This window comes from Morone saxatilis, unplaced genomic scaffold, assembly GCF_004916995.1.
Source record: "Morone saxatilis isolate NCDOM2014 unplaced genomic scaffold, NCSU_SB_2.0 Contig10, whole genome shotgun sequence".
Classification (NCBI taxonomy): domain Eukaryota; kingdom Metazoa; phylum Chordata; class Actinopteri; family Moronidae; genus Morone; species Morone saxatilis.
The window spans coordinates 18544318-18556944 of record NW_023339652.1 but is presented as its reverse complement, the minus strand read 5'-3'; the positions used below and the strand labels follow the sequence as shown (position 1 = coordinate 18556944).

Sequence of the window (12627 nt, the reverse complement as noted above, 5' to 3'; positions counted from 1 at the left end):
AAGGATTAATAATGAATTTATTAACGTAAGATAGGCTATTTACATATTCTTCAAAATATGGTATAGACACTTTTATGAGGACTTTCTTGGACCTGTGAACAGTTTGTAACGGTTAAAAATGACTTTTTCTTCTGTCACAGTCCGGTGGTGTTCATATGATCACTGAAATAGTTTTTACTTTGCCAATTAACCATCCCTTTCTAACACGATTCCAGTTTAAGTGAGTGGGAAGTTCTTTCTGTGCCAAAATATATTATATATTATATATTATATATGAATTAGTGAAATCAATCGAGTTACAGTGTTTTTAGTACCAAATTAATCCCTTTTTACTTTCTGACAGAGTTTGATGTTCTTTTACTTAACAGTGATTCGAAAACATGATAAAAGGACCAAAATAGAAAAACAAGGATCATCAAGTCTATCTAAAAGATATAAAACACAAGTCATTTTAGATCAGGTGCCTTTGATATGCCAGCATAGTAAAAATCACATCCATGTCACTGCGTAACAACCTAGAGTGAGTGAAGAAAGACACCTGATGGAAGAAAGATGAGGGTCGCAAACCTGAAGGCATCTGAGGTTAAACTATATCCTATATCTGGTTTGGAGGATTAGTCCTCCTCCAGTAGTAGGCCAGTACTGCTGATGAAGACATTTTAAATTTTCAACACTTCTATAAGTGGACCACCGAGCAGAGAGAGCAATTAGGTTTCTATTTTAGAAGGCAAATGATGGGTGGTCACTTCATCAGCAGAGTCCACACTAAGAGACTCATCGCACTGACTGTTTCTGTTCACCATCAGACAGACTAAAAGCAGAGCTCAGAGATCAGTCACTGCAGTACGGCTCTATTAACACTAGATGGAGGCACAGACAACTCTACCGTCCCTTGTGAAGCAGCATGTACTATGACCACTCAAAGTAAAGACAAATTAGGAAGAGAGAAAATATATAGACTGTAAATTAAGGATGTAGCTAACAATTATTTTTATCATCAAGTAATCTGTTGATCATTTTTGTTTAATCAATCAGTTATCTTGTCCATATAATGTCGGAAAATGGTGAAAAAGATTGACCACTGTTTCCCAAAGCCCAAGTTGACGTCCTCAAATATCTTGTTTTGTTCACAACCCAAAGATATTCAGTTTACTGTCATAGAGACTGGGTCGTGACCCAGACATGGGTCGCAAATAAATGTCTTTTTTTATAAAGTGAGCTACATTCTGTAAGGGCATGGGGTCTTCAAATTACCATTACTGTGAGGAAGCTCATCAGAGGAAATAAAAACAATAAGAAGGCCTATTACAGTAACCCTGCTTAAATGCATTCATTAGATCTCATTTATAAATTATGTTTTCAATAACAAATTCATAAAACAAAGTTGTGATTTATCAAATGTATATCTCTTTAAAATGGCTGCTTGAACTGTTAAAGAAAATATGGCATGATGCAGAAATAGGAATGTTAATCTATGCATTGCCATGGTTTGTCATTTTTAAAAAGTGGGTCCCCAGAAAAAAAAGTGTTGGAAACATTGTCATAGAGGACTAAAAAAAAAGCTGAAGATATTCACATCAGATAATTTGACTTTTTTTAATAACATTTTTATTTAAAAAAAAAATACTAAAAATTGAATAATCTATCAAAATAGTTGGCAATTAATTTAATAGTTGTCACCCATTTGGATTAATCGACTAATTGTTTATGAAATTCTAAAATATAAGTAAAGTGCAAATAATGGCAAAAATATAAACAGGTAAAAATCATAGATATGTATGAGAAGTGATATGTAGAGCAACCGTTGTAATTACAATACAATGCTCCTTGAAATGTTCCCTTTCTATATGGAAGGTGTATTTGCAAATAATAAATGCAAGTTTGATTTAATTTTGTATGGAACTCCAAAATGGCCAATTTTAAAATAAATAAATAAACATTATATATTATCTGTTTGAGTGTATTGGCATAGATGTAACGTTAAAGCAGTTCCTACCTGGGAGTTGGGACCCCACTAGGGGTCACCAGTTGGGCCACAACCAAAAACCAAAGATTGTTATTTTTATGTTTATCTATATTCACAGAGCGTTCACTCTCTGGTAAACAGTGGACAAAATGTGAATGTGAAGTTTTCCTTTAGGGTGCTAATCCTAACCCTGACAACTTTCTGCATGTTGGTGCCCTTTTTGAGTCCACCACTGGCCAGACCTGTCCAGTGTTGGACTTTACTAACATTCTTGTGGTTGAAAGGGAGCAAAATCCTGCAGCTGGGATCCAACATCTGTTACAAAGACTGAAAGTGAAAGTAAAACTTTTGGCTTTGCAGTCTGGTCTTAATTACATTTTTATGATTGTATCACTTTTGTTCTGTTGTTCTGTCCTGCTGAAATTTGCAACTATACAGCTAGATGCCACTAAATTCTACACACTGGTCCTTTAACAGCTCTTTTGTTTGAGTACATACATAAATGTAGCAGTGTTTCTCTGAGCTCTCCACAAAAGGCACAGCTTCCATCAGTTCCTCCTGAATTTCTACACATAAAAAGATGTAAAGAACAGTCTTTTGTTATTGTCATGTTCACACTCCTTTGTCTGTTCTCTCCTTCCTCAAATAATCAGCTCTGTCTGTGATGTGTTAATACAGTCTGCACCAGATTTAGCCTGTGGCCCCTGCAGAGAGATGAGACTGGCCTGGAATACTTTTCTCTGCCCGTCAGGTGAACAAAGCCAGTTCAGCTTTTAGCATCATTGATTTACTTGGAGCGTTCCCCTACTTCTGCAGTCTGTATTAAAGACATTTATTCTCTCTAGTGGGTAAAATCTGATAGAAATATGATCTAAAATAATAACAGAAATGCTTATATGTGTAGCAGCGTGGCTAAGTAGAATCTCTGAAAGCTGCTGTGACACAGCTCTGTGCATTCCTGCATGTAAGATGTGATTGATGTGCCCAACCATATGCACATGGTTACTGAGCTGGCTCTCCTCATTATTAAACTTGTGTTCACCATTGTTTCTGTCTTGTTCTAGAGGAACTTAATGATACATGAGATTCCCTCTAAAACCCCAAAATAGCCCTTCTGCATTATGTATGACCGTTATGAAGGCGTTACATAAGGAGGTGAGAGGGATGTGGGAGGTGATAGCGAATGTCTTGTGCTTCTATTTATTCTCAATGTTTATAATCTCTCTAATTATCATTAAAGTGTCTTTAATAGTCTGAACTAAAAGCTGTAAAAATATACCTTTCTGAAGTACTTTGCTATAGAATTTCCATTTTCTGTTACCCTTTACTCAGAAATCTCAATTTCCCATCAGGATAAGGAGAAATGTTTCTAATTCAATTTCAGTGTCCCAATTACAGATTCTCCAAGTGTGTAGAACTCTAGTGGTGGATGAAAAAGTATTTCCTCATTTGGTATTCTGATGATGGTCGCTCCAGTGTTTTCTATAAGTGTTCAGTTTGGTCATAACCATATTCATCTTTTAGGGACCCTAGTGGGAAATGCGGTATGTTTCCATTAAAAGACGAGTATGTAAGATTTAGGCAAGGCTACACAAATTAATCTGTACACATATTTCATACCCAAATTGCTACAACAAAAGCAACCAAGCAAAAGCACATAAAATAAACACAGATAAAACTAATTTGATTGATTAAAGATGAATTTAAAGCAATGGTAAACAGGTAGCTTGGATTTGAAAGTAGTCAGCATTGCAGTCTTAGTTCTCCTGGCAGTTTGTTCTACATTTGAGCAGCATAGAAATTTAAGTCAGCTTCTCCACACTTAGTTTTGACTGGGAACAGTAATCCAGGACCAGCCACCCTGAGAGGTCTGCAAGCTTGGTACTGGGTCAGGAGATCTGATAGGAGTCTTGGACCTAAACCATTCAGAGACTTGGACAGCAGTAGAATTAAGTTGATTAGTTGCTTTCATTTAGGCCTGGTAGAGATGTCTGACTGTCAGGATACAGTGAGAGTTTCAGCAAATATGAAAAAAAGTTAATTTAATAAAAGTTACCAACTGCAGCTTAATATAATGTGTGCAGCATTCTGAAAGGGGAAATCCTTATCAGACTTTGGGAAATGATACAGTCCTCATTGAGCTCTGACAGGCTAATACCTGGGTGCTGGACAGGAAACACTGTGGTATTGGAGAAGAAGTTGATTCAGTTTTCTGCCATTATACATAATTCCATCAATTTGCAGTTTAATAATGCAGAGACGACTCAGAGCGGTGGTTCTTCCTGCTCTTTTCATCTGCACACATCAGACATCAGCTTTAAGAATCAAAGCAGGTTAGCACAGGAGAGATTCCACGATCTCATTATGCCTAATTAATTGAGTGGAAGTGTGCTGAATGAAGCTGTACATCCTGACTTCAAAGGCTTTAGATGAAGAAATCTTAAAGCTGCTCCGTGTGTGTAGCATTCTAATGCACATATGATTCTTTCCTGGTTTAGAGCACATGATCTGTGCTGCAGGATTAATGTCACACAAAAGCTTCAGACTTTCTGCAGGGACTGGCTGATTTCATACAGAATTGCACAACCACCCTCCATAGTATCCAAGGAGTAAAAAAACAACAAAAAAGGCTGTTTATATCAGTTTGTATGCTGTACATGCAGTTTCTCTGCCAGTCTTGTTTTTTCAGTGATATTTCATAGACCATTACTCTATGGAAGCCCATTGCTGCCAATGTGACAGGGGGGGAAAAGGATTCTGTATGTCATTATAAAATAATTCTCAAAATAATGACTTAGTATCTCAAAATATTGAGAAACTTTCTCAATATCAAAATAATGACTTTGTGATACTAAGTCATTATTATTGTATAAATAATTATCGTCATTATTATAGTATAATGACTTGCAGAAACCTTTTTTTTTCCATCACACTAGCTGAAATAAGCTTCCATACTGTCCCTCGTGGTACAGTGTAAATGGGAGGGGATACAGCATTTACCTGAGCTAGAGGTGCACAGCATATAAAAAATGTTCTGAATTAGAGCTGATTGTTTCTTCCTTTTTTTCCTTATTCCTAATTTACATGTTATCAAAACTGACATATCACAATAGTTTTACTGATCTGTATGTACCACTGCAATAGCAAAAAATAAGAAAAAAATGTTTCAATAGAAAAAAAACACCCACCCTTCTAAGACATTTTTGACTAGCCAGCCTAATCAAAAAAGAGTCTAAGAATCACTCAAAGTACTTTTACACTAAATGCCCATTCACCCAAACTAACTCATTCACACACCGATGCACAGCATCGTGAGTAACTTGGGATTCAGTATCTTGCGCAAGGATACATCGAAATGCGGCGGGAGGAGCCAGTGTATAAACCGCTGACCTTCCAATTAGTGGACAACCTGTTCTACCTCCTGAGCCACAGCCACTTGGTATAACTCATAGATCATTGTGCCTGCCACCATGGTTCTGCTTGACCCCCACTGCTAATATTATTGATTGTCATCATAATTTTTATTCATCATTCACCATTGTTATGGTTGTTGTCATCGTGTCTTCATGATTATCATTATAATTATTATTATTATTAGTCATTTCTATTGATATAGTTGTTATTGTTGCGATTGTTATTGCTTTGCATCTCTGTCTTTCTTTCTCTCTTTACCCTCCTCCCCCTCTACTCTCTCTACCCCCCTCTGTCCCACCTAGAGCTGAAATCTGCTTGAGGTTTCTGCAAGAAAGCTTTTCCTTGCTGCTGTCGCCAAAGTGGCTTGGCTCATGATGGGAACTGTTGGCTCTCTTTTTTTATTTCATTGGGAGTACAGTCTAGGACCCTGCTCATTTGAAAAGGTGTCCTTGAGATAAACTTTTGTTATGAATTGGTGCTATACAAATAAAATTTAATTGAATTACAAACAAGTTACTGTTAGTGTAATATAGTGTATTTATCAAAAGAAATTTGTAATGTTGATATCTCTTTAAGCTTCCAAGAAACACTTTGTATACCATTATTGTTGATTATGTTGTTTTGATTGATGCATTTTTTGTGCAAACTAACGTTACAAGAAGTCAAAGACACAGGACAACTGGTGCAGTATAACATTACAATAAGGCATACATAGAGATAAGGACATTTAAGACATACCAATACATACAGCAGATCTTTGCACATTATTGGCATAGATGTTGAGATGTGGCTGCAGATGCTTCTGCTCCTCTGATACCACCTTACAGGAGCATCCCAGTGGCCTTATCAGTGTTGCAACTACAACCGCAACCTTAGTCTGACCCCCATCCCCCTCCTCCCTTCTGTCCTCCCGCAGATCCCTCCATCATATTCTCCTTGCTCCTTACATGCCTGTCCTGCTCAGGTGTCTCCCTGCTGCAGTGCAGAGCAGTGAGACAGCAAGTGGTGGACAACAAACAAGACTCATCTCTGACTGTCTTTATCACTGGGACAGAGAGCTGCACGAGTGCTGGCAGTGTGCCTCTCCGCACAGCTCTGAATGGAGCACTTATCTGTGCTCTCAGTGAGCTGACTATGTGGAGCAGCCCGGCAGAAGGTCAGAGTATTTTACGAAACACTGAGACACCTGTAGTGTAGGTGATAAGGAGGTTGTTGGTTTAATGTATACATGGGGGCTTCTTCATGGAGCAATCATGAGCCTTTCAGAACCTGTTTCTGTTTTGGTCTAAACCACAATGGTTTGGAAAAGGCAGCATGCAGAAGCTTTTCTGCACTATTAGGCTGTAAAAAATAATATGTTGGTTAGTTGAAATACTATTTCACATTATCCGACTGTCCTCTGTCAGCAATTTCTGGTTCTGTATTGTTATTCACCATTAAATAAAAGCAGCTTCTCTTAGTGGGCAATCACACCGTTGCTAGAAACGCGTTGCCAGCTAAACCATGTTTTCCTAGGGTTCAGCGTTCCCGACATGCGCTCCTCTCTTGCCCAACATGTTGCGTTTTCATGAAGTTACTATACTAAGGCTCAGGAACATGCCTCTTTCACCAATGCTATCACCTGTGCCTTAGTAATTCAATCGCATGTGCTCACCTGTATAAGCATGTCTATCTTGCATGTCCTCTTTCTCCTGTTTGTCTCAGTTCTCACGATCCTCCACCCCTTAATCCTGTTCTACCCCCTTCCTTCTCCTTGTTGGTCACAGCAAGAAGGTCCTGGGTTATCAACCTTGGCCATCCCAGGTCCTTTCTGTTTATCCCTGTGTTAGCGTGGCTTTCCACCAGGTGCTCCGGTTGTCCAAAATAGAAAGGGTCCATCCTCTCCATTTCCAGAAGGTCCTTAGAAGAATCTGGAACTTCAGGTGAAGTTGTGTGTGTCCATCAGGCCATGCCATAGCTGCAGTAACAGAGGGCTCAGTGAGATGAATGTTTTTACCCCCCCCCCCCCAAAAAAAAAGAACTTGATGATTTGAATAGAATCTGAAGTCGACTTACATTGTGTTAATCGAATCTCTGCGTTTCAGTTTTTTTAGAGCAACAGCAGGTTAGGAGTTTATGACACCACTTATCAGCCATCGAAGCTGGATTAAGCGTCCATGCAAGTAGTTGATGGCAATCCTGCTGTAGGTACAGTATGTCAGAGGTTTTGATTTAAAGTTGAGTATCAATTTCACCACTGCAGTACTAGATGCATGCATAATCAGGCCTTATTATGATTTAATTATTTTCCCCACAGTAACTGTTTACATTCTTTCAGTTGCTTTGTATAATACAGATCAACACATCTAGAACTGGAGTTACATCAAGATTAATTATAAAGTAATTTAGCCATGTCTCATTGATGAATGTGAGGCTATCGCTGTGTTTATATGGTAGATTTGTGTTACTGAAAATTAGACGACTGCTTCACGTTGTCTTCATAAGGCCTTTTCCGAAACTGTATCTTTGCCAAAGGAAGCGTGCATCTACTCACGCACTAGAGGCTTGTACTATTGACAATGCAGGATGTAAACATTAATGGCATCTTAGCCTGTTGACTTAGACTTACGTTGACCTTGAAGTGTGCATGCGCGAAACTGCATGCTGCCTATTACGTGGCTAAATAATTCCCCCTGGGATTATTAGAGTATTTTGATTCCTGATTCTTGAGACTTAGACTGGGTGGCCACTTTATTGGATCCGCTTTGGGACAAAACACCTTAGAGGTATGGAATAAAACAATACGAATATACAGATAAACCAATGAAACTCTTAGCTAAATATAGAGAGTAGAGATAAGAATAAATGTAATGAATAACACATTCGAAGTAACAAATAAGAATAAAATATAAATAAAATGTGAGAGAACTGTATAGAGGATAGAACTATAAGATAGATATACTATCGACTGTATATGGCATTGTATTATTATACAGTGTATAGGCAATTGAGCTATTAGCAGAAATTAGCAGTTACAATTAAATTATTGCACTTAAAGCCGTGATTCAGTATTTATAACAGGTATGTCTAGAGTAAGTATGTTATTATACAATAAAACAGTGCTACCACCTATCCTCTCTCGATTCTGTCTACTTATATATCCATATTATCTCCTCACCCACCCCCCTACTCAGAGATGACTAGAGTTGTAGATCCGTTAAGACAGCATCGCACGGACAAGGTCTTAAGTCTGTTTGGGATACACTATCCACTATCGGGTAGTTGTGTCAGTACACTTTTCAGCTGAAACATGGTATCTCTGCGTCTAGGTTGCTTGATGACTGCGATTGTATAAGTCAGGGGGGTAGGCATGAACATAATGCATCAAATTGCATCTGCAGTTTTGTCCATTGATTGTTCCTTGTTCTCTCTCGATCTGCCACCATATGTCACGAAGTGAACCAGGTCCTAGCCTTAATCGCCTCGACCCTCAGGAGCGGTCCCTGTGCCTTGATATTGAGTTTAGTCGAAACCTGAGAAAAAAAAGTGAAAAGAATGAAGCTGCAGGTGAGTGTTTGCAGGTTATTGCCGATATGAATACTAGGAGAATAAGAATATGAAATATACGTTGCAACAGTGAGTAAGTGCTATACGGCTACCACCCATGTTTTACTCCTTCTTGGCCACTCTTTACCTCTCATTTTAAAAGTTTATTGTTGTTCAGAAACAAAGAATGTTTTTTCACCGTTTATAATCACTCGCCATCATGTAGTGTGATCGCGTATGGGTCATCTGTAGAATTGTAACCATTCTTGGCATCGATTGGGCATGTTGTCGCAGACAAAGGAGATATATCTTCAATAGTCTGTTGGTCCTAGAATTACTCAATTTATGAGAAGGATGGCATAGCCTTGCTTCCAATTTACCATGACTCATTGACCGTAAGACTCAAAACTGCAGCCACGCTAAATTAGGGGCCCGGTTCTCGGTGGTGGTGGGGGTTCCGTTTTCGCTGACGTGGAACGCCCCTTCTTTTTGGCCTTTCTTGCTGAACTCTAACTGTCAACCATCCGGTTTAATATAAGCATAAGTTGATCGCCTATGATATGACCGAGTGTTTAATCTCGCATAAAGAAAACCAGAAGTTAATTCAAATAATAGTGTCAGATTCTTTTATATATGTATGTGTTGTTCGTTGTAAATTTGAAATATGCTTTTATTATGGATAGACTATACGTGATCTAGAAATGTTTTAGTGGAGATGTAGCAAGTCTATGCCATTCTACAGATTAGTTAGTTTTCCAATTACAATCTTAAATATGCTTACATTATAACGTCGTTAGGCCCCATTAGTCTATATTTCTACGACAGTTGTTGAGTGAACAATTCATGATACTTTGACCAATGACGTACTGGACTGGCGGTCAAGAACATCCGTTTCTCTTCAGCAGTATAAACGCCAGTAAATACTAATTTCAAGGAATCTTAGCCAAGGACGTAACCGGTGTTATCCCTGGCATTTACATTCGCCGAAGGCGGGGAAACAGCGCTGCGGCTTGCTTTCACCGCCAAAGTAAATTAAAACTAACAACAATTGCATGTGTTTTAATTCAATGTTTCTGCTGTTGTAATTATCTACGAGGTTTTTGAACATGGCCCACCCCATCAACATTAATGCTTTTTCTTTTGTACGTCGTAACGTCGTACTACGTACTGACGGAAAAACGCAAGGCAATAATTTCCTTATGTGATTTGACAATATAAACGTTGTAATTTCAAGTCCTGGTATGGAATTTGTAAACTAAATAATGTCCATAATCCAAAAATCAAGATCACTTGTGATTGTTTTCTGACTCAATTACGTCTATTAAGATTTTACTTCACCTCGAAATGTAACTATAATGAGAGAGATGAAGGCCGGCGTTTTTGCCCGCCAGGTATCCATGGTAACCACCGTGATGCAAAGTATGAATTGTTGATTGGTCGATGAAACGCTACCAGGAACGCCCAAATAGGCGTTCTTGTGTCATGACGGGAACGCCCCCAAGCCCGCAGCCTGGACCCTTCTCCACAATGAACAGGTCTCTGGTTGCTGATGAGCGGTGTGCAGGTGGTGTGTTACGTTAGCTAGCACTAAAAAATTGGCAGCCTTCTTCTGCGCAGTGATAGGAATGAGAAAAAACCATAGTTCTTAGCATGAAAAGTGCTCCAACAAGGATGTGAATGTATCTTGAATAACCAGGTCATGATTTCTAACTGCAAAGCACCGTTTTACACCAAACATGCGCACATTCACCCATTTCATACAGTATGGATGACATCAAAACAGCATAAAGGGAGCAGTTTTGCGGTTCAATATCTTGCTCGTTCCTATTAGTGGAGCAACCCGCTCTACCCTCCTACCCCAGCCCCAAAGCCACAGCAAACCGTGATGATGTGGATGTGACTTTTTAAAATGCCCTTTAAGACTTTTAATACTTTAAACACTACAGATCAAGATTTGACCCCTCATGTTTTCATGGCCAGTTAAACCAACACTGAGGGGTTTCATGTAGGCTACACCAGAAAACAATGGATAGTGTGCCGTAAGCTAAAGTGTTTTTCATTGAGCAAAAACCAGCTGATCTGTAGAGTATGTTGAGAGAAAGTTAAGGGGTTTTCTAATGGTAGGCCGGATTAGGAGCAACATGCATTGTGGCTAGATGATACTGTCATATCACAGAGGGATAAGCTCCTGTCTCATTCAACAAGCTAAACTGGACCCCATGATACCATTATCCGCTGTTTGCTACCATCAAAACAGTTCGCAGGCCCTCCGAAGCACACAGAGCACCTCTGACCTTCTGGCGCTGTCCAGCCACGGTTTGCGATTCTGGCCTCTGCCTGCGTGTGCAGGTCCCAGCTCTCCCACTCCAGACAAGTCTGCCACTGTTTCTGCCTGCATGATTGTGACATGCAGTGGAAGAACTGTGGAGCCATCCCCGGAAAGAACCATTTTGGTCACAGAATGTTGACACAACAAACCATAACACTCAGTTACAGATCAAACTTACCTGAACAACATAGTTGTTTCAGAGGATGAGTTAAATATTCCCCAGGATTTAAATACTTTATTTTGCATAGTGTAGTGCATACCAGCGAAAGTTGTTTGTATATCAATCACAGATTACCTTCTAAGATTCATTACACGTACCATGTTTATAATAGTGTGATGTAATCGTCAACAGTGGACAATGCGACAACAACCTAGGTCCATTGTAAATGGTAAATGGACCTGTACTTCCGTTATTACTCTTTCTCTGTTCGACCCACCTCAGCGCTTTTTACATTACGTGCCACAATTCACCTCTTTCACACACATTCACTCAGTTGATTACAAAGCCATTGAACAGAAACTAACAGGGTCCAGTGTTTGCTCAAAGGATACTTGACATGTGGGCGGCAGGGAGCCGGGGATTCAACTGCAACCTTTCGATTAGACGCCCGCTCTTGCTCTGAACCACGGCCTTAGTAAGCCATCAAAAGGCTGTCTTTGCGTTACTACACATAGATTCTAGCAAGTCAAGAATGGACAAACCAAACACTTGGATAAAAGAATAGGGGCACTCAACCAGTTTTGCCGCTTCATGCCCACCTAGATTACACACTGGACTTTTATAATGTGCACAAATATGTATTTCTCCGGTCCTCTGATTGTCACTAATTGCCACAAACTTAACGTGTTCTGTCTGTTTTGCAGCTTTCTTTACCTTTGAGGACAAACCTGTTTTTTTTATAAATTTGGACTTACTTGTACTACCTTGGACACTGAGAAATACAACTTGTATATACCATCAACTATTGATTTAAATATGCTTGGCAAAATTTGGATTCAGCATTAGTTCTACTTCTGTTCCGTGTTTGTTTACTATTGCCTAAAGATGCCAACTCAATTCTTCTCTCTTCAGAAATCTAAAATCTATAATATCTATTTTTAGGTGAACATATCACGACTTGTTGTTCTGGTTATATGGTAAATGGTAAATGAATGTACTTGTTGTGTGGCATTTGTTATAAGCATAAAAGTTCATGATTTGTCTTTCTGTAAGCGTTTTATCAATCTACCATGAATGGTGTCAACCAACCGTCACACACTCTCTATCATGTGAAAGTTCTTGAAAAAAGAGCCAAGATGTGTAAGAAAACAGTTAATGTTTTAATCCCTGTTGGAGCGGTCACTCCTTAACAACAGTTACACCATTCTGAGTTCTGGGAACAGTTAACAGACA

The 12627-nt window shown here is 39.0% G+C and overlaps 1 protein-coding gene across 1 annotated transcript in view; it reads left to right on the top strand.

Annotated features, from left to right (window-relative positions):
- The first annotated feature begins 3953 nt into the window (after window positions 1-3953).
- Window positions 3954-12627, top strand: part of rergla (RERG/RAS-like a) — a 16763-nt gene continuing 8089 nt past the window's right edge. The window contains exons 1-2 of the mRNA XM_035674619.1: window positions 3954-3963; window positions 6345-6536. Of these exons, the coding sequence (XP_035530512.1) occupies window positions 3954-3963; window positions 6345-6536 (202 nt within the window). The remainder of the gene's footprint in view (window positions 3964-6344; window positions 6537-12627) is intronic.